Raw genomic sequence first — 22,540 nt, 5'->3', positions numbered from 1 at the left:
GATCAGTAATTCTCCGTCTTACCTCCCCACCCCTTTCCCAGATCCTGGCACACCCCTCAGGTTGATCAGAATCTGTGGAAGATGATTCTGACATTCTTCCCCGCCTCCCAGCCTACTGTCTCTCAGTACACCCTGCTAGGAATTACTGTTCTGGAAGACAGCGAGGTGTGCTCTCTTGTTCCTGGTGGAGCTTCTGAAAACTGAAGAGGCTGCCCAGCCTTTTGGAGAGGCTGTGTGGAGAAATCAACATTATTTCAAAAGCCAAAATAAAGAGGCACCTGGGTTGCTCAGTGGTTGAGCATCTGCCTTTGGCTCAGGGTATGATCCTGGGGTCCTGGGATTGAGCCCTGTATTAGGCTCCCTTCAGAGAGCCTGCTTCTCCTTCGGCCTAAGTCTCTGCCTCTCTCTGTGTGTCTCATCAATAAATAAATAAAATCTTTAAAAAAAAGCCAAAATAAAATTTCACCATAGTTAGGAGTTGTCCTTTAAATACCTGGGTGGGTCAAGAGTTGAGCGTATGCCTTTGGCTCAGGGTGTGATCCTGGAGTCCCAGGATCGAGTCCCACATTGGGCTCCCTGCATGGAGCCTGCATCTCCCTCTGCCTATGTCTCTGCCTCTCTCTCTGTGTCTCTCATGAATAGATAAATAAATAAAATCTTAAAAAAAAAAAAAAGATAGGACTCTGGGTTTAACTACCTGGCCCTGCTTCTTGTTCATTCAATATCCTTGGGCAAGGCATTTACTCTGAGTCTCAGTTTCCTTATCTATAAAATGGGGATAGAAAATACTGCAATATAATTGAGATTGTAGATACACTTTGTAAACTAAAGAGTTCTCAGCCAAGATGAGGTATTGTTAAAATCATTGACAAATAAGATATAGGAAAGAGATGAATTGTGTTGGGGGGATTTGGGAAGGATTTTTGCAGAAAGTGCATTTGAACTGGACCTGTAGAAAGATTAAAAGACACGCATCTTATTTCTCCGGTGGTGATTTTTGCCCACAACCTATTTCTCGTCTCCTTTTGCCCTTACTCTCAACAGTGACATACCAAGGACAACGGAAATGTTCACATCCTTATTACAGTTTATTACTTATAAATCATATTTTAATAAAGTTGATTTTTTAAAAAAATGTTCACATCCTTTAATCCAGTAATCCCACTTTGGGGAAGAGGATTTCAGGAAATAATCCCCAGAGGAAGAGCAATATTTACTGCAGATGTGATTAAATAATAGCCAAAAAAAAAAAAATTAGAAACAGCCTAAATGCTAACAGTTGGGAAATGGTCAGATTAATTATGCTCTAATAAATGCAGTGCATATGAAATATATAAATAAAGCTATACTGCAACATGGAAAATCATTATACTATAGCATTAATAGGAAAAAAGTGAATACAAAATGATGTATATGTACTTTAGTGGCAACACTGTATAGATATTTGCATATTATCTCACTTTAACACATGTTGAATGGTTGAGAAATGCATACATACCACAGCATCTATGGCACTTTCCCTTGAAAAACATCCGGTAGAATTGTGTGCCGGGCTCCCAGGGTGTGAGAGGAAGAGAACAAAAAAGAAGAAAGTGAAAAAAGTGGGATAAAGGGGGAGAGGGGAAAAAAAAAACAGAGAGGGAAAATACAAAGTAGGCTAGGTGGGAAATAAAAGAGAGGATCCCTGGGACCACAGGGCCAGGACAACCTTTGCCAATGGGGCTGCTTGCAGGTTAGTGGAGGAGTGGAAGGAGGAATATCTGAAGTGGGATAGAAAGTCCTAGACCCAGATGAGGATGGGTGTGGCTCACTGTCTGGGTAAGAGCTGTGCTTGTGTGCATTTTGCACATTCCTACATGGCTCTGTTCAAGCGGGTGCAGCTTTCTGTGTTCAGCTGGTGTTTCTCGAAGGCAAAATTTTGCATATACAAATGCCAAAATGCATTATGCTGAAACTGTTTACAAATACATCATTCATATTAGAATAGATTTGCATTATTGAAGCAAGCATCCTAGCAGAAGTGACAGTACCTAAATTCAATGAAGAAACAATAGTATTTTGGTCTTTGTACTAATAACCTTTCAGTGATAATATCTCATTTAGTCTCAAACTGGAATCATTTTCCTTCTTGGCTCTTTTGTACTAGATTCATACCATTTTCAATGTTTTCCAAAACTGGAGACAGCTGTTTAATTCGGTCATGGATGTATTCTGGTAATTTGGTTGATTCCTTCCAGTTTTGACATTGCCTATTTAACTATTTTCAGGTGCTTGTTGACTGTCAAAAGCCCTTACTTTGACCAATAGGGCCAAGGGGTTTACCCCTGCTTACCCAGCTCTCCCAACCTGACCTTGCTGGGGTTTTTTTTTTAAGATTTTATTTATTTATTCATGGAAGACATAGAGAGCTAGGCAGAGACACAGACAGGGAGAAGCAGGCTCCATGCAGGGAACCCGATGTGGGACTCGATCCCAGGACCCCAGGATCATGCCCTGAGCCAAAAGCAAACGCTCAACCACTGAGCTACCCAAGTGTCCCACCTTGATGGTCCTGAACAGAGGGAGCCCATTCTTGCTGAGGAACTTTACATCTGTGGTTTACATCCCCACACCCTGAATGCAGCCCTGTCCAGACTTCTACTTACTAATGCTCCTTCATCCTGTCCACATGTGGCTCCCTAACTTCTTCAGGCCTCTGTTCCAAAGGGAACAGGTACTCGGTGAAGACTTCCTTGATCTTCCTAAATAAAATAATTCTCACACCCACCCATGTCACGATACTCTTCAGTTTTTTCCTAATTTATTCTTATTCATAGCACTTTTACCCACCACCTCTCCACACAATATCTAATTGCTTATTCACTCCCTTGTTGTCCATCTCCCCCCCACCAGACTATTTTGTTCTTGGGTGTGTCTCAATGCCCAGAATAGTGTCAGGTACATAGTTGGTGCTCAATAAATAGTCATTAATGAATGCATGATCAATATAGGGTTACTGAAGGTATACAAATAAATGCTAGATAAAATTATCTAGGGGTCAATTAACCTGCCCAAAAAACCTAGCACCAAATGTGTACTTTGTCTTCAATACTTGAATGGTTATACCTGGCTGACCTGAGGGAGATTGTGAACTAGGCCAATTGGGTCATAAGCACCCTGAGTTTCTATTATCTTTCATTCCTCAATTGTATCCTTGTACCTCTTCTAGTCTCCTGAAATTCCCTCTGCTATGTCAAAACATGTTCTCTGATTTTAATTGGAAGGAAAACCTTAAGTTAGACAAACAAAATTAAAACCAGTGGTAAATTAGGACTTGAAGAAGTCTTTTGTACCCTCTAGGATAATCCCGTGAAGGCAGTTGTCTAATCTATTTTATTGAAATGTAAAATATCCACAGAACACTATCTACTGCAACCTCACCCCAGAAGGTGCAGATTCTAAGCACTAAGGAGATAACATGTAGCCTATACCACTGGCCTAGATGGTCTGAACTTGTTCTAGTCAAACATACTTACTTGACCCTGCTAAGCATACTTGATCTCATAAGAATCTTGTAAGGAAATGTGTTACTTTTTTTTTAAATTTTGCAAGATCCGATGGCTACCCATTTGCTAAGTGGTCAGTGGTTCTCAGTGTAACATACAGAACCAGAAGCCAAGTGGTGACTATTGCTCAATCCCATTCCAATGAGGAAATTTTTACCAACATAGTTTTGTAAATCCGTGTAAATACATAGCTCTAATTAGCTAAGACAGAGTAATGAGTCATCATGGTCTTCTTCCTCTATGACTGAGTACAGTCAGTTACAGTGACGTACATTACAATCATTTGGTCATCACAATTTATGCTGAACTTATTTATTTATACAAGTTTGACCTGTTCAGGTTTGGTTACATTAAATTTACCACACAGGAATAGGACTTTATGAAGATTTAATAACAAAATAAAATTAAGAAGGGTGCCTGGGTGGCTCAGTCGGTTAAGTGTCCAACTCTTGATCTCAGATCAGGTCTCAATCTCAGGATTGTGAGTTTAAGTATGTCTTATTAAAAAAATTAATAAGACATAATGCCTTCATTTGCACTTGACGATTGAATGTTATGACAATCTGAGGCCATATGTATGACCCATCACAAATCACTATTATTTTCTAGTTATTGATTGATTGATTGAGTAGGGCTGAGACACAATGTTACATTTGTTTCAGGTGTACAACTTAGTGATTTGACAGGTTTATGCATTGTGCTATGTTCATCAAGTGCAGTTAGCATCTGTCCTGTTAAATCACTATTACAATATCATTGACTGTATTCCTTATGTTATGCTTTTTATTCCCATGACTTATTCTTTCTACAAATAGAAGCTGGTATCTCCCTTTTCCCTTCAGCCATTTTGCTCAACTCCCCACGGCTCTTCTCTCAGCAACCATCAGTTTGTTTTCTGTACTTGAAGGTCTGATTCTGCTTTTGTTTGTTTATCCATTTGGGCGTTTTGTAGATTCCACTTCTTTTTTTTTTTTTTTTTGTAGATTCCACTTCTATGCAGAATCCTATGGTATTTGTTTTTCTCAGTCTGACGTATTCTGGTTTGCATAATATCCTCTAAGCCCACCCAGCCCACCCATATTGTCTCAAATGGCAAGATCTCATCCCTTTTATGACTGCATAATATTCCAGTGCGCGTGTATTACATTTTCCTTATCCATTGGTCTATTGATGGACACTTAGGCTTCTTCCATATCTTGGCTATTGCAAATTATGCTGTACTAAACATAGGTACATATATATCTTCCAAATTAGTGTTTTTGTTTTCTTTGGGTAAGCATCCAGTAGTGGAATTACTGGATCATATGATAGTTCTATTTTTTATTTTTTGAGGAAACTCCACACTTTTTACAGTGGCTACACCAGTTTGTATTCCCACTGATATTGCATGAGAGTTCCTTTTTCTCCATATCCTCACCAACACTTGCTATTTCTTGTCATTTCGATATTAGCCTTTCTAACTAGTGCAAGATGATATCTCACTGTGGTTTTATTTGCATTTCTCCAATGATTAGTGATGTTGAGCATCTTTTCATGTGACTTGGCCATCTGTATATCTTCTTTGGAAAAATGTCTATTCAGGTCTTCTGTCCGTTTTTAAATCAGATTGTTTGGGTTTTTTTTTTGGTGTTGAGTTGTATAAGTTCTTTACATATTTTGAATATTAACCCCTTACCAGATATGTCATTTGCAAATATCTTTTCCCATTCAGTAGGTAGGTTGTCTTTCTGTTTTTTTGGTGGTTTCTTTCGCTCTGCAAAAGCTTTTTATTTTGGCATAGTCCTGAGAATTTCATTTTGCTTTTGTTTCCCTTGCCTAGGGAGACACATCTAGAAAAATGTTGCCACGGCTGATGTAAAAAATTACTGCCTATGTTCTCTTCCAGGGTTTTTATAGTTTTAGGTCTCACGTTCAGGTCTTGAATTCATTTTGAGTTTATTTTTGTGTATGGTGTTTAGAAAGTGGTCCTATCTCATTCTTTTATATGTAGCTGTCCAGTTTTCCTAGCCCTGTTTATTGAAAAGATTATCCTTTCCCCATTGTATAGTCTTGCCTCCTTTGTCAGACCATATGGTTGTGGGATTTATTTTTGGGCTTTCTATTCTGTCCCACTGACCTACATGTCTATATTTGCGCCAGCACTATACTGTTTTCATTGCTACAGCTTTGTACTGTATCTGCAAACCTGGTATTGTGATACTTCCAGCTTTGTTCTTCTTTCTGAGGATTTCTCTGGCTACTCAGGGCCTTCTGTGGTTACATACAAGTTTAGGATTTTTAAAATTCTAGTTCTGTGAAAAATGCTGGTGTTTTTTTGATAGGGGTTGCATTGAATTTGTAGATTGCTTTGGGTAATAAGGACATTTTCAATACTAATTCTTCCAATCCATTAACGTGGAATGCTTTTCCATTTTTTGGTGTCATCGTCATCTTCAATTTCTTTCATCAGTGTTTATAGTTTTAAGACTATAGGTCTTTCACCTTTATTCCTAGATATTTTATTCTTTTTGGTGCAATTGTAAATGGTATTATTTTTATTTTTTTATTTTTTATTTATTCAGAGGTGGAAAGAGAGGCAGGCAGAGAGGCAGAGACACAGCAGAGGGAGAAGCAGGCTCTATGCAGGGAGCCCGACGTGGGACTTGATCTCGGGTCTCCAGGATCACACCCCGGGCTGCAGACGGCGTTAAACTGCTGCGCCACCAGGGCTGCCCTAAGTGGTATTATTTTAAAATTTCTCTTTCTGCTACTGCATTATTAGTGTATAAAAATGGAACGGATTTCTGTATTTTGATTTTGTATCCTGTGACTTTCCTGGATTAATTTATCAGCTCTAGTAGTTTTTTTTTTTTTTTTTTGGTGAAGTCTTCAGAATTTTCTATATATAGTCTCATGTCATCTACAAGTAGTGACAGTTTAACTTCTTCTTATTTGCCTCTTATTTGTTTTTCTTGTCTGATTACTGTGGCTAAATCAGTATTATTTTCAACAAAACATTCATATGAGCCATCTAAAATAAATATGGATTACAATATCAAAAATCTTGGGATCCCTGGGTGGCGCAGCGGTTTGGCGCCTGCCTTTCGCCCAGGGCGCGATCCTGGAGACCCGGGATCGAATCCCACATCAGGCTCCTGGTGCATGGAGCCTGCTTCTCCCTCCGCCTGTGTCTCTGCCTCTCTCTCTCTCTCTGTGACTATCATAAATAAATAAAAAATTCAAAAAAAAAAAAAAAAAGAAAAAAAAAAAAAAAAGAAAAAATCTTTGCTATTCTTTCATAGAAGCAGAGTACAATGGTAGTTGCAGGGGCTGAAGAATGGAGGAAATGGGGAAGTGTTGGCCAAATGGTACAAACTTTCAGTTTATAAGATAAATTCTGGGGATATAATGTACAGCATGGTGACTATAGTTAATAATATGTATTGTATACTTGCTAATTTGCTAAGGTAGTAGTGTTTGTGTGTGTGTGTGTGTGTGTGTGTGTGCACGCGCGCCCTTAAGTAGACTCCATGCCCAGAGTAAAGCCCAATGCAGGGCTTGAACTCAAGACCCTGAGATGGAGTCTTGAGATGAGATTCAGTCAGATGCTTAAATTACTGAGCCATCCCATTAAGATAGAAGATTTTCAGTGTTCTCATCACACACGCAAAAAATGCCAACTGTGAAATGATAGATATGTTAATTACCTCGATTGTGGTAATCATTTACATTTGTATATCAAATCATTACATTGTACACCTTAAATGTATACAATTTTTGTCAATTATACCTCAATAAAGATTGGAAAAAAGTGATTAACATATGAAAATCCATTATTAGAAGATGATAATTAAGAATAGCAGCTGAGAAGGCATAAACATAAACTTTTTGGATCAATCTCTTAATAGTTCCCTATAATTTTGTCTTGGGATGAACATTGTTTTGGAACAATGACATAGTTACAGAAATATTCTTGGAAATAATTCTCTTCTTTAGTTAGGAGTGGTTATTTAATTTGTGTTATCTTTATCAGTGATAAGAATTGAGGTTAAGTTGTTTAAAATAGTGATCATCTTATTCACAAATTAGGTAAACTCCCCTGGAATTGAAACACTAGTACATTTATGTCTACATAACATCTAGTAAATAAAGGAATCTTCCATGACCATATGTGTTCAGTGGCCAAACCTCACAGGAGAACGAGATTAGAACTTTTTCAGTGAGATTAGTCTTTTTCAGTGAAATAGCCAATTGAGCTATTTCTCCATTCAGTTGCCTAGACTTTTGTCTGAATAAACCAAATAGAAAGTTTAACTTAAAAAAAAAAAAAAAAAAAAAAAGAAAGTTTAACTTGTTTTCTTATAGATATGCCTGCTTCCTGAATTTTGTCTTCCTGTCTCATCCGGTTGATAGCACTCAGTGAAAAAGTACAAGTCTCTAATGTGCCGAGTTTAATAAAAGATAATTTTTTTAAAAACCTGGTATATTATGTCATTTTGGGTTCATATGCTACTGCAGATAGCAAATGGTTCTTAAAAGTACTATTGAGTTTTCAAACTATTAACTTTTATTAACATGCACACAGCATTAGTTGAGGCTCTGTGAACTCTGGAAAAGAAAAGAACACATGAGGCTTCCCCCAAAGAGCTTATATTGGAGGGGAAAAAAACACATGAAACAACTAGAGGAAAATATGTAATTGTTACATATACTTAGAAAATGACCAGGGCATAACATAAAATTAAGTATTTAATGATGAAGATTGTGTATCTAAATGTATTTAAAACTAGAAATCCAAAAAAAAAAAAAAAAAAAAAAACTAGAAATCCTAAAGGAGTAGCTGGCAGCTACATTGTCTCAGTCAGAGGCATAGCATAGATGTCACATTCCCTAGCACCAAACGATGTGCAATGAGTGCAGGGCTATTAATAGGAAAGGACAGACAGTTTATGGTACATACTAGACTCACTTAAGCAAGACCATTCTTTTTTTTTATTTTTTTAATTTTTATTTATTTTTTTTAAGCAAGACCATTCTGATAGAATAAATGAACATGTAAATAGTAAATGAACATTATGTATAAACAACAGAGCAGATATACCTTGTGGATGGAAATTGGGGGAGAAACCTCTCCTTTCACAGAAAGGCAGAAGGGTGTGGCAGAAAAAGTATTAGCTTTGGTTTCAGATACACTGAAATTTGAAAACATTCAAATCCTGGCTCTTCCACAAACTACAAAACTGGGCGTATTATCTAACTTCTGCAAGTCCCATTTCCCCACATCTGTTTGAGGCTACTCACTTAGGCAACTGTTATTGGTATTCATTCTGTTAAGACTAGTTCACATCTCACCATGTTACTATTACGTCTGTCTGTCTTCTCCAACAGACTGTGAGCTGCTCCCGAAAGGGATTGTGTCTTAATAGTCTTGGAGCTTTGCACTGGTATTCTGGAGAACTTGCTCTTGTAGGAGCCGAGGGAAATGCCGTGAACCAATAGGAGTTGCAGAATCTGTCTGAGTACCAAAAACGGAGAGGATTCCAGGCACGAGCAACAGCTTCAGCATAGCTCTGAAGTGAGACAGACGATGGGGGCTTTGAAAGAGGATAGTCTGAGTGAGGCAACAGGCAGGAAAAGGCTGGCTTGGTGTCATAGGGCCCATGCTGAGTACAGGTAAGCACAGAGGATGAAGAGGAGCCTCCAGAAAGAGTCGTTGGCCGGTTGAATGGGCAGTGCTGGGGCCTGGAAGCCCAGAGGTACAGCAGTTGAAGCCAGGGATGGTGTGGAGCACAGTCAGGAAGTGTGCTTCAGGGGTGGGGGACAGGGGCTCCCAGCGCCCCACTATTCCAGGAGGGAGATAAAGGAAGAGCCATCAGATTTGGCAACGGATTGCAAGGAGCACTAGTCACTTTTTAACAAGAGAGAAACTGCATCAATACAGAAGCCATTTAATGTAGTGGTTAAGGTGGTTCTGGAACTGGACGACCCTGGGTCACCTGCAGGCTTCCAGCTGTGCAGCCTTAGCAAAATGATTTAAACCTCTCTGGATCTCTGTGCCCCTCTTCAGGGAAATGGGGATGGTCTCTCTCCTAGGGTTATCGTGGTTGCAAAACGAACTGATACCTTGTAGGAATGTAGTGTTTTCTGTGACAGCTAATGAATTTAAAAGAAAAAGACATCCAGAATGATCAAAGACTTTCTGTTCAGAGGGTGGATGTCATTTGCTTTTTATGTTTTCTATTGGTTCAGGACTCCTGCTCCTTAAATATTATATTGAATTTTCTGTTTACTGTGAGAATTATTTCGAATTGCATCCTAGGTCTTTCATTTTAGCTGGTGACAGGCAACAGAAATGCCCCGTGTTGACCTCTCTAGGTTAAGAGGTCTGATAGCAAGCATGTATCCAACACCACTGTCCCTGACTTCAAAAGGCAGCCCTGTTTTGCAATCCTGCAGGCTCAAAACCTTACACCCAATTCTAACTTCTCTCCCTAACCCCCATATCAGATTCATAATCAAGTCTCATTCCTTCTTTCATTGTAATGCCTCTTAGGTCCAATTCTTCTCAATATCCACCCATCTTTTCCATTCTCACTACCCCTCACCCCTGTTTTCCCTTTCAACAGCCCTCTGATGACCTCCCAATGAATGCCAAATTAATGATCAACCCATTACTTAGGACACCAGTTACATGCCTTATCGCCCTTTGTCAGGAACTCTGAATAGCTGTTCTCTGAGCGTTAAGAGCGAGTTCAAATTCCTAGGTTTGGTATTAAGGCTTTCCTCCCAACAGCCCTCGTTCCACATTCTCAACTGGGAGATTGTGTCTTGAATCCGCTCACAGCTCCATTTTCCAGAACGTCCCTTCCCCAGCCTCCTGATGACTTTCCATCCCCTTCCAGAAGCCGTGGTTCGAGTCCCAGGTCCCCCTCGGAAGTTCTCCTTGGCCAATTATTCCAGCCCTAATGTCATTTTATCACTTGGGGGCCCCGCCCCACCAAACACCGGATTATTATATACACTCGTGACTGTGTCTCCGAGGGTGGGACCCCACGTCCGGCCGAACTTCCACCTCACTCAAGGACGCTGAAAACCTGGATGGAGGAGTAGATGAACGCGCTCCGGTCCAGTCCCCTGTCCCTGATTTCCTGCACCTACCTACCCCCTCTTCCTGCCAGAGTGCGGCCCAGTGAGCCCGACCTCGGACGCCGCCGAGCAGCGCCGGGGTGGACTGTGCTCCCGAAGGCGGAGCATTTCCACGCAGCCCGCCCTCCACTGGGCCCGGACCCCAGGCCCGGGGCGCGAGGCCGCGCGCTCGGCTCTCCCGCGGCCCCCGCGCTGCTGCCCCCGCGGGGTCCAGGGCGACGCGCCAGGACCGCGGGGGTGGGCGGAGCCCCTCCCCCCCCCGCCCATTGGGCGGCCTCGGCGGCGCGTCCGGCCCGGGGCGGGCGGGCCCTCCCCCTCCCCCTCCCCCACCCCTCCCCCTCCCACCCCCCACCTCCCCGGGTCCTCCTCCGCTATTTCCCGGGGTGGGAACCTCGGGAGGCGGGTGCAGGGGCAGCCGAGGGGCGTCCGGTTACGTCTCCGCCCTCCCCGGCCTCGTCCGCCGAGCCGCTGGGTTTGCGGGACGCCAGTTCGGGACCATGTCGGCCGCGAGGCGCCGGGGCGAGACTGCGTGGACGCGGGCGCTGCTGCTGCAGCTGCTGCTGGTGGGGCCCGGGGGCTGCCTGAGCCGCCAGGAGCTCTTCCCGTTCGGTCCGGAACACGGGGACCTGCAGCTGGAGCCCGGGGACGACCGTGTCTCCCCAGCCCTGGAGCTGAGGCGGGCGCTCCGCTTCTTCGACAAATCCGACCTCGATTCGGTCTACGTGAGTGCGAGTCGGGGGGCGGGCGGGGGCTGCAGCGGCGGAGGGCGTGGGGCCGAGCCGGCGGCGGAGGGGGGCGGGGGCCGGCGGGGGCGCCCTGGGCGGGGACGGGGACCCCCGGCCGGGCCACTGCAGCGGGAGGGGCTGCGGGCCGGGGTGCTCGCCGTCGCCCCGTCTGCGCGGCTCCGCGTGCGCCCTGCCGGCCCCGGGGAGCCCCAGCACCCCGAGGCCCCCGGCATCCCGACGCCCCAGCACCCCGAGGCCCCCGGCACCCCGAGGCCCCAGCACCCCGAGGCCCCCGGCACCCCGAGGCCCCAGCACCCCGAGGCCCCCGGCACCCCGAGGCCCCAGCACCCCGAGGCCCCCGGCACCCCGAGGCCCCGGCACCCCGAGGCCCCCGACACCCCCGGCACCCCGAGGCCCCCGGCACCCCGAGGTCCCCGACACCCCGAGGCCCCCGACACCCCCGGCACCCCGAGGCCCCCAGCACCCCGAGGCCCCCGGCACCCCGAGGCCCCCGACACCCCGAGGTACCCGACACCCCCGGCACCCCGAGGCCCCCGGCACCCCGAGGTCCCCGACACCCCCGGCACCCCGAGGCCCCCAGCACCCCGAGGCCCCCGGCACCCCGAGGCCCCGGCACCCCGAGGTACCCGACACCCCCGGCACCCCGAGGCCCCCAGCACCCCGAGGCCCCCGGCACCCCGAGGCCCCCAGCACCCCGAGGCCCCCGGCACCCCGAGGCCCCCGACACCCCGAGGTACCCGACACCCCGAGGCCCCAGCACCCCGAGGCCCCCGGCACCCCGAGGTCCCCGACACCCCCGGCACCCCGAGGCCCCCGGCACCCCGAGGTCCCCGACACCCCCGGCACCCCGAGGCCCCCGGCACCCCGAGGTCCCCGGCACCCCGAGGCCCCCGGCACCCCGAGGTCCCCGACACCCCCGGCACCCCGAGGCCCCCGGCACCCCGAGGCCCCCGGCACCCCCGGCACCCCGAGGCCCCCGGCACCCCGAGGCCCCCGGCACCCCCCGCAGCTGGGGGCCACCTCGGTCCTTGGGCCGCCCCGTCCCTTGGGCCCGCGAGCCGGGCGGGCAGGCAGGTCCGGGCAGGCAGGTCGGGCAGCGCTCGGGGCAGAGCAGCCGGTCACAGCCGCGCGCGGCCCGGGGATGGCGCCGACAGCCGCGTCTGTGTGCGGGCTCCGGGTGTGTCTCGGCCGTGAGTCCGCTCTCCGGCTGGGGGCTCGTTTCGGGCCAGAATTTAGGGCCGGGAAGGCAGGACGACCTGGCGATCCAGGTTCCTGTGGCGGAGCAGGGTCACCACGGGGCCCGCGGGGAGCGGGCCCGGGGGCCTTTAGCCTGGAGCCTTCTCAGGATGGGCCGGGCCTGGGGACGCTGTCAGCTTGGTCGGGTCCTTTCGTGCCGCCGCCTTCCCCAGCAGCGCACCATGTGGATTTCATATAAAGCTGAGCGCATTCCAGAAGTGGGGGTGGGGGGGGACACGACTCCAGCAGCGGCTGGAGCCCGTCCTGCCCGCGCCGGCCGACTGCGCCTTGGCGACACCCACGTGCAGCTCGCGGGCTTTGCCTGAAAGGGTCTACCCTGGGACGGTGTCGCCCTAGTGAGCTGACCGCCCTGACCTCCCGGGGTCCGACGAAGCCTGTAACACCCCCTCTTAGAATATTTTTGATTACAAAAACCAAAATCTGCAGGATTGCCCAGGAAATCAGTCATGTTGAAGTCCAGATAAAAATATGAAAAGTAAGGGCACCTGGGTGGCTCAGTGGTTCAGCCTCTGCCTTTGGCTCAGGTCCTGATCCCAGGCTCATGGGATGGAGTCCCGCATCCCGCTCCCCTCAGGGAGCCTGCTTCTCCTTCTGCCTATGTCAATGCTTCTTTCTCTGTGTCTTTCATGAATAAATACATTTTTTAAAATATCAAAAAATTAAAACAAAAATTGCCTGAAGTAACATATGTGCTTATCTTTACCCATTATTAAATAGTAAGGTGTAACCGTGGGTCCAGTGGGAGGTGGTAGTCAGATAATTACTGAATTTTCAAGATCATGAGGACAGTAAACAACATTTGAAGACAGGTGCTGTGAGACTAAAATGTGGTGTGAGAATACCTGTGATTTTCTATTTGTGGCAAGATTATTAAGAGTTACCACTAGGCTTTGTTGCCTGCATTCATAATGACAGGAAATACTACATACCAGCCAGAGGTTATTGAAAATAAAAATGAAATTTCTTTTTTCCCTCTTAACAGACCCACTGAATTCTTTTGTTAAATTTGGGACCTCCTCCTCACCTTTATTTGTGGCATTAGACTAACCACATTACATTCTAAAAACTTTGAAAATTTCTTGATAAAAAAAAGGATTTTACGATTGGGAAAAAATTAAAAAATATAAAAAAGGATTTTGGTCAAACCATACCTTCCAGGTCTATGTGGGTTTCTTTCTTTCTTTCTTTCTTTCTTTCTTTCTTTCTTTCTTTCTTTCTTTCTTTTTTTAAGATTTTATTTATTTATTCATGAGAGACAAGAGAGGCAGAGACATAGGCAGAGGGAGAAGCAGGCTCCCTGGGGGGAGCCCGATGTGGGACTTGATCCCAGGACCCCAGGATCACACCCTGAGCCAAAGGCAGATGCTCTACCACTGAGCCACCCAGGTGCCCCTCTACTTGGGTTTCATCTGCATTTCAATGAGGAAGAATCCCAGAGCTCTGTTGGATGTTATATCTGCCACTGGCTGGGCTCTTAGGAAGCTGAGTCTGAATGGAGATTAGCAGGCAGGTTATTTCTTTGGGTTGAGTGCCTTACCTATAGAAGGGAAGGAGGTGCTGACGGGCTGAGCAGAGGCTGAAGCTGAGTGGCTTGCAGCCCCAGTAAAAGGCCTCAGCCAGCCCCTGGGAGCCCTGAAGTGGGATGACTTTCCATAGCTGTCTCAAGTCTGCGTGAGAGGGTTGGGCCTCAATGCCCTCACAGCAGGTCAGTCATTGCATAAGGGCTGCCTGGAAGAAAGGTAACCCTGAGCAAGGCAATCCTCAAAGAGGGCTGACGAGGGAGGGCTGCATTCTCAGGAGTTGACAAGGAGGGATCCAGGGTGTGATGGATGTGAACAGGTGAATCATCAGGGATGTACATATGAGCTGGGTGGTCTGGACTGTCCTGGGGGTACCTGACTAAGAAGAATGAAGAGCCCCTGAGAAGGAAAACAATTATTGGGTGAATGTATCTTCCATGTGTCAGGGACTTGCTAGTTTTAGGTTATTTAATCTTCAAGACAACCTGCCCTTCTTTACAGATGAAGCAATAACAAAAAACACTGGTCCCAGAATTCCCAAATCCTACCAAATGTTTCTACCCAAATGCCCACCTGTCGGTACAGGTTTCACATGGCAAACTGATAATACTCATGTCCCTCCTTCCCTCAGCTACTTTCACTGCCGCTTGCTTTCCCTTGGTAGTGGTACCTCGTGAGGGTTCTCACACTGCCTCGAGGCTGCCTTATGCTGTCCCTTTATTCATTTATTCTGCAAATACTTACCAAGTGCCTACTATGTGCCAGGCAGTATTTCAAACACTCAAAATATAAGTGAACAAATCAAAGAATCTTATCCTCAAGTAATTTGCATTCTTAGCAGAGGAGTGGGACCAAGAAAATAAACAGCAAACATAATAAATGATATTTTAGTAGTTGACATGCTACAAATATCAGGGCTCTGGGATGGAGCAGGCAGTTGGATAGGAGTCTGGAATTTAGAAGAAAAGCCTAGGCTTCAGATATAAATTTGGAAGTCATCGGCACATAGATTAAAACGAGAACTAAATGAACCCCACCAGGGGAATATATTTGATGGAGAAGAGGTCCCAGGGAGCCTCCAACAGGTCAGAGAAAAGAAGAGGAGTCAGCAATGGAGGGCATGGCCAGTGAGGAGAGAGGAAATGCAAGGAGAAGGAGTCTTGGAAGCCAAGTGAGGAAAGTGTATCAAGGAGGAGGGAGTAAATCACACCATGTTAAATGGGTCCAAAAGGTGAGAATGAGAGTTGTCCATTGGCTTAACTAACATGGCAGTCAGTTCCCCATTACACCTTCATGGCAGGTCCTCACATTTGTATCTTTCTTGTCCTGTTGGCAACAACACTTTCCAAATGTGTCCAGCCTCTTTAGTGCCCACCCCCTGTCCTGACTTCAGAAGACAGATCATGCACTCTTCGGTCTGGATGTGGGGCCTCCGCCTACCATTCGAGCTTCATCTCCAGCTTTGCCTTAACCTTTCTCAGGGAGTCATTTATGCCTTACTTTGGCCCTTTGTTCATTCTTTTGTTCTTCTGCTTTACCCATCTCGTACCTCTCAGATTCACTTCCATTCTCAGGGTCAACACAAGACCCTCCTCCTTCCTAACTGACTGGTATCTGCAGACTGTGTCAAGTCCTCAGTCCTTAGAACTCACTGTCTGATTCGGAGCTTGATCTATTGATAGATGTTCACATATCTTCATTTAATCTGTTCACCTAGAGTATCAGTAGATAATGTGGGAAGAGTGAGGTCTCTGGAGCCCAATTCATGTGGCCTTGGATCTCCGTTCTGCCACTTACTTGCTGTGGATCTCTGAAAGCCCTGGTTTGTTCATCTGTAAGACAGAGACATCATCGCCTTTCTCATGGAATTGTGAACATTCTTGAATTAATGTATTTAAACAGCTTATTGTGTGGTAATGTGCTCTCAAACTGTGGGCTTTCTTCTTCATTGAGAGCTGAGATTGTGTCTTTAAAAAAAAAAAAGCCAAAACCTTTATTTTCTATCTTATTCTTTTTAAAAAAGATTTTATTTATTTATCCATGAGAGACACAGAGAGAGAGGCAGAGACATAGGCAGAGGGAGAAGCAGGCTCCCTGTGGGGAGCTGGAAGTGGGACTTGATCCCAGGACCCCGGGATCATGACCTGAGCCAAAGGCTCAACCACTGAGCCACCCAGGCACCCTCTACTTTATTCTTGTAGTACTTTGGTAGCATAGTTTTGATGTAACTTTTGAGAAAGATGTTTCATATGTAACAGGTGAATGCTCGCTCTGTCAGAGGCACTAACAAAAATATGCCTCTCATACTCTTACACATACTGTAGAGAACCATAAAATCTGTCAAGGTGAAAAGTCCCTGGAATTTCTCATGTATCGGGAAGTATAGCAAAGCAAGAGAAAGCATTCTATACAAGTAGTATTTCTGCTTTCTAGCCATATGCTATGTACCCAGTGTAACTGGAGTGCAACTTATCTCTATAAACATATAACATATTTCAGAAACAAGTAAAGAAAATTGAAGAACCAGTTCTTTAAATAATTCTTTTTTTTAAAAGGATTTTATTTTTTTAAAAAAGGATTTTATTTATTTATTCATGAGAGACACAGAGAGAGAGACAGAGGGAGAAGCAGGCTCCCTGTGACTCGATCCCAGGATCCCAGGATCATGACCTGAGCCATAGGCAGACACTCAACCACTGAGCCACCCGGGGGCCTCTTTAAATTACTCTTGATCACCTAAATGAGCAAGTCTGTTCTGGGGAAGCAACGCTGGTGTGGGCAGAATTTATCTGAACCTGTGGTGGTTGCAACGTGGAGATCAAGGAGAGCTAGGCTACCTTCATCAATCGTTTCTTGCAGCAGCTTCTGGATGCAGTTTTGCTGTGCTGCTTGCAGAGTCGCTGCTCACCCTGTCCAACATTTGCTGCGGTGAAACATCCAGGAGGGCACATTGGTGTTCAGGTTGTCCATCAGGGGAGAAAGCTTTTCAAGGCCCATACCCGTCCGTGTAGCATCCCAACACTTAGCCACATGGCCATGGCCTTTGTTCTCTTGGGTTCTTAGTACAGCACGAACACTTGCACGGCAGCATCAGCCCTAGCACTCATGCTGGAGAAATTAATCTCCTGGATCTTCTGGCGGATTGCATTTTCAGGGTGTGTTCTTGCAACATTCCTGTTGGTCTCCAGAGTGGCCATTTTTTTTGACCCTCAGTCTTTTCTGCCTTTCCTTCTTTATCATATTTTTTGGCATTCCAATTACACTCTTTCACAGAAAGCTTAAGTAAAATTAGGGTTTCTCCATGTTTGACACGGTCCCTGTGACTTTCCTTGGAAGTGGCAGTCCGGGCCAGTGGCCCAGGTTGCTCTCTGTGCAAGGGCTATGGCCAAGGGGACAAGTGAGAGCTGGAGCCCAGAACACAGGCCACTCGCCTAGCCCTAACCTCGGCATGGGGCTGGGGCCACTCAGAGGAAAAGGTGCCTGCCGCTGATTTGCCCAAAGGCAGTGTGATCTAGCAGAGGCCCTGGATGAATCATAGAATACTTAATAGAGTATGAATTTCCAGTGGGGGCTAAACTGAAATTGAATCATTATGTTGATCGACTTTATTTTTTTTTAAGATTTTATTTTTAAGTAATCTCTGTGCCCAACATGGGGCTCAAACCCACAACCCTGAGATCAAGAGTCACATGCTCCACTAACTGAGCTGGCCAGGTGCCCCTGTGGATCAACTCAAAATTGAGGTCCAACCATTTTATTTTTCACCCTCTTGTGTCTGGTCTTGTTACTTATAAAATGAAGAGGTTTGACAAGATTATCTCTGAGGTCCATGTTATTTTAAGATTTTTAAATATTCTTTGAGTGACCAGGTGTTGAATAGTTACATTTACTGTTTCAGGACACTGGCTAGTATTTCTCATAAAAAGCAGTGCAGTGTTAAGCTATTCATTCAGCAAGTACTTAATTTTACTGTCTGATATGCCGGGCACAGTGCTAGGCTTCAGAGCTACAGATTAAAACAAGATCAGTGTTGTTTCTGCTCTCATAGAGTTTACAGTTCACTGGGGAAGAGGGACATTAAACCAATAATTATACTGATAATTGGCCAATTGCCACTGTGATGAGTGCTACTAGGGAGAAGTCCATATATTGTGGTGGCAACTGAGCTAGTTGGAGAGGTTCAGGAGAACCTTCCCAAGTCATCTGGAACTTCAGGATGATTAAATGTGAGCCCCAGAAGGCAGAGCGCAGGACTATGGTTCAGAGGAAAGTTTCCTGTGTGTGAGACCATGAGTGTCGAGAGAAGGAGCTTGTCATGTCACAAGAGTGGTGCAAAGTCCAGTGTGCAGGAGGACCCTGTCACCCCCAGGTCAGAGCCCTCCAAGGGTTTTCCTTGGAATCCAAGGCTTCCAAACTCCCCACCATGCCCTCAAAGCCTCTCGTGGCCCTGCCCCCATCCCTGACCCTGTTCTCACTGGCCAGGCTCCAGCCACACCAGCTTGCTTTCTTTCCCGGGACCACAGCCAGCTTGTCCCATCTGGGTCTTGGTACTTGGCTTCCCTCTGCCTGGGACACATGGCCCTGATGTCCCATGGCTGCACTTGCCTATCGTGCAGGCTCTGCTCACACGCAGACTCCCATTTGTGATTCTTTTTTTCCCATCCTGTCTTATTTTCATCATAGCATGCATTGCCATCTAAAAACCAGGTTGTTCATTTATTAGTTTGTTGTTCTGTTTGTTGGCTCTCTTTTCCCTTAGAGTCTGAGCCCTATGAAGGCAGGTTTTGACTTGCCATAGTCCCCCCCGCCATTTCCCTGGTTCACTAGCACCCTGTGGCACACAGTGGTTGCTCTGTTATGATTTATTGAATGAATGAAAGAGTGCTAGGCATTTTTCATCTTATTCTGTGAAGCAGCGGGATGCCTTTAGAGCTTTCTAAGTAGGTGAGTGACACGATTTATTTTTAAAATTCCCACCTTCTTCAACAAATAAATGGCATGGGAGAAAAAGAAGGAGGGAGAACCGCTATAGATTAAAAGAGATTTGGGAAGCATGTTAGGCAAGTGCCGGGTGAGGAACTTGTTGGATCCTGATTGAAACAAAGTGGCCATAAAAAGACATCTTTGAGACCAATTGCTTTTCTGGAAGAGATGCATAGGCAAGATTGACAGGTGAAATAATTTGACATCTGAGATTTCATTTAAAATACTTCAAAAAAAGAAAAGATAAATATGCACATATGTGAGAGGACTGGGTGAATCAGGAACTGGAGGATGTTGATAATTGTGGGAGATGATTGATAAGTGTATGGGCATTCGTTGGGTGTTGAACTGTGTGTGTTGAAATTTTCCCTTGTAAATAGTCTGATTATTAAAAGTTTAAAAAATTTATGCTGCCTCCCAGGCAGAGGATTTTTGGGGGCAGGGTAGAGGAGGAAGAGTGAACTCCAGGATGAGACGTCCTGTTGCCAGGGTTCAGATGAGAGGTAATGGTGGCATATGGATGAGGATCGTTGGTTCCAGACCTATTTGGAAGGTGGGAACAAGGAGGCTTACTGGTGTGTATGATCTCATTTGAGACATGGCAGCAGCCCTGTGAGGTAGCTCAGGCGGCTCTTGGGATGAGCTTCCTATTGTAGACAAGGAAACAGACATGTGCAGCTAAGGAGCTTGTCAAAAATCACTCAGCTAGTAAGTATGAACTGAAACCTGAACTCAGATCCTCTCACTCTGAATTCTGCAGTCTTTATACTATGCTATGTTGGATAGCACTTTCATCTTTTCCTTTCTTTGTTTATTCATTGGATGATATCTTATCAGCCCCAGGTCTGTACGGATTTTTGGGCTGGGTTTGTGGGGCTGCAGTGATGAGTGACTCACACATGGTCTCTGCTCTCCTGAGGGTCACTGGTGCATTACACTGCTCACCACTGCATTCCACGACCCACTGCCCCATGATAGGACTTACCACTGCATCAGACTACTCCCCACTGCACGATACTGCTCACTGCTGCATTGCTTGTGAAAAAAGTTGGTTCTTAGCTCCTAAGGAGCAGATTCCTTAACTGCTTTTATCCTCAAGTAAATTGTTTTCTTTTATTTAATTTTTAATTATTAGTGTTTCAAACACATGCATAAAAGGGAGAAAATAATATCATGAGTGTCCATAGGCACATTACCTAAATGTAACCATCGTTTGCATTTTCCATATTTGTTTCATTAATTTCCCTTGGCTGATGCATCCAAGGTAAATTATAGTCTTTGTGACTTACATCACTAAATATTTTAGTACATATTCCTAAAATAACAAGAGCATTTCCCTATCTAGCCAGCCGAGTATGATCACACATAACAAAATCAATAATAATCCCCTATTATCAATTTATGTCCATTTCATATCAGAGCTCTCCAGTATTCCCAAAGCTGTCCTTTGTAGCTAGACTTACTCAGAGAGGTCTAAAGAAAGACAAGCATTACATTTGACTATATCTCTTTTAGTCTTTTTTTTTTTTTTTTTTTTTTTTTAGATTTTATTTATTTCAGAGAGAGAGAGAGTGTGTGTGTGGGCAAGGAGGGACAGAGGAAGAGGGAGACAGAATCTGAAGCAGACTTTGTACCGAGTGTGGAGCCTGATGCACGGCTCGATCTCAGGACCTTGAGATCATGACTTCAGCCAAAACTAAGAGTTGGACAGTCAAGCCCTCAACTGACTCTGCTACCAGGGAGCCCAGCCCCTCTTTAGTCTGTTTTAATCTTGAAATTCCCCATTTGATTAATTAGTTTATTTAAGAATCACTGCCTATTGTCCTGTAGAATGCCCTACCTTCTGCATTTGACTATTTCTTTGTAATGTACTTTGGCTTGTTATTCCATCTCTGTATTTCCCGAAAACTGGCAATCTTGAAAACATTCAGGTTAAACAGAAAACACATGCAATTTTATTTTTAAAGTCATTTTGGAACTAGTAAGATGATGCAAATGGTTTTTTTTAAAAAAAAAAAAAAACTTGTAAAAACAGGGAAGAGGGAAATTTCCTTCCCACCCTGGTCTCCAGCCCCATAATTTCCTCCCTAGAGACAATCACTGTTCATGAAGTTTTTTTAATCTCCTTGCAGAGAGATTCTCAAATGTACAAATGTATGTATATCTACGACTACCACCTGATTTTACATACCTCCTTGATTTTTTAAATACCAGCTTGATTGAAATATAATTTGCATAGCGTAAATTTCATCCCTTTAAAGTATACAAGTCGGTGATTTTTAGTATATTTTGAAAGCTGTGCAACCATCATCACTAACTACGGAGTATCTTTTTTTTTTTTTAAGATTTTATTTATTTATTCATGAGAGACACACAAAGAGAGGCAGAGACACAGGCTCTCTCACAGGGAGAAGCAGGCTCCATGCAGGAAGCCCGATGTGAGACTCCATCCTGGGACCCTGGGATCACGACCTAAGCTGAAGGCAGACTCTCAGCCATTGAGCCACACAGGCGTCCCTTAGTACAGAATATCTTGATTGCCCTCAAAACAAGCCTCCTATAAAAAACAAACAAACAAACAACAACAACAACAACAAAAAACCAAGCCTCATATCCTTTTGCAGTCACACCCCATCTCCACTCCAGCTTCCCCACTCCCCTGATCCCTTGTAACCAATAATCTACTGTCTGTATGGATTTGCCAGTTCTGGACATTTTACATAGATGGAATCATATAATATGTGATCTTTTGTTACTGGTTTCTTTCACTTAGCATAACATTTTCAGGGTCCCTCCATGTTGTAGCGTGGATGGGTACTTTATTCTTCTATGGCTGAGTGATATTGCCCTTTTGTCTATTCATAAGTTAATGGATATCCAGATTGTTTCTCTTTTGTGGCTATTCATGAATAATACTGCTATGAATGTTTGTGCACAAGTTTGTGTGTGAACATATGCTTTCAGTTCTCCTGGGTCTACTGAGGAGTGGAATTGCAAATAAAGAGGTTCAAAACAAGTCTCCCTTAAATATGCCACTTTAGCATGTGGGTTATTTTGAGCAGAATGCAATCAAGATCCTGTGGGTTCAAGAGAATCATTTGCCCCTGCCTTAACTACATAGAAGAATGTAAGTTGGGGTCTTTCCCAGAATGAGAGTTTTTATTAGAGAGAATTTTTTTCTGAGTGACCATTTACCTGGCGGGACAAGCATCTAATTTTCAAACATTTGCTCTTATCGTCCTGTGAATTTCCCTACTCTCTGATCTCATTCCTTAGCTCAGGATGGCATATATACATATACCTCATTTTACCTTCCTGTCTTGGAATACCCTCTGTATGTGGTGTTCCTGTATGTTCGAAATTA

At 44.9% G+C, this 22,540-nt stretch overlaps 1 protein-coding gene across 1 annotated transcript in view; it reads left to right on the top strand.

The window, feature by feature from the left end:
* Window positions 1-11,017: 11,017 nt before the first annotated feature.
* NID1 (nidogen 1) overlaps window positions 11,018-22,540 on the top strand; it is an 83,210-nt gene continuing 71,687 nt past the window's right edge. Inside the window, exon 1 of the mRNA XM_041746919.1 lies at window positions 11,018-11,392. Coding sequence (XP_041602853.1) covers window positions 11,168-11,392 — 225 coding nt within the window. The 5' untranslated portion in view covers window positions 11,018-11,167. The remainder of the gene's footprint in view (window positions 11,393-22,540) is intronic.

This window comes from Vulpes lagopus, chromosome 3, assembly GCF_018345385.1.
Source record: "Vulpes lagopus strain Blue_001 chromosome 3, ASM1834538v1, whole genome shotgun sequence".
NCBI classification, from domain to species: Eukaryota; Metazoa; Chordata; class Mammalia; order Carnivora; family Canidae; genus Vulpes; species Vulpes lagopus.
This window is presented reverse-complemented; position numbering and strand designations above follow the sequence as displayed.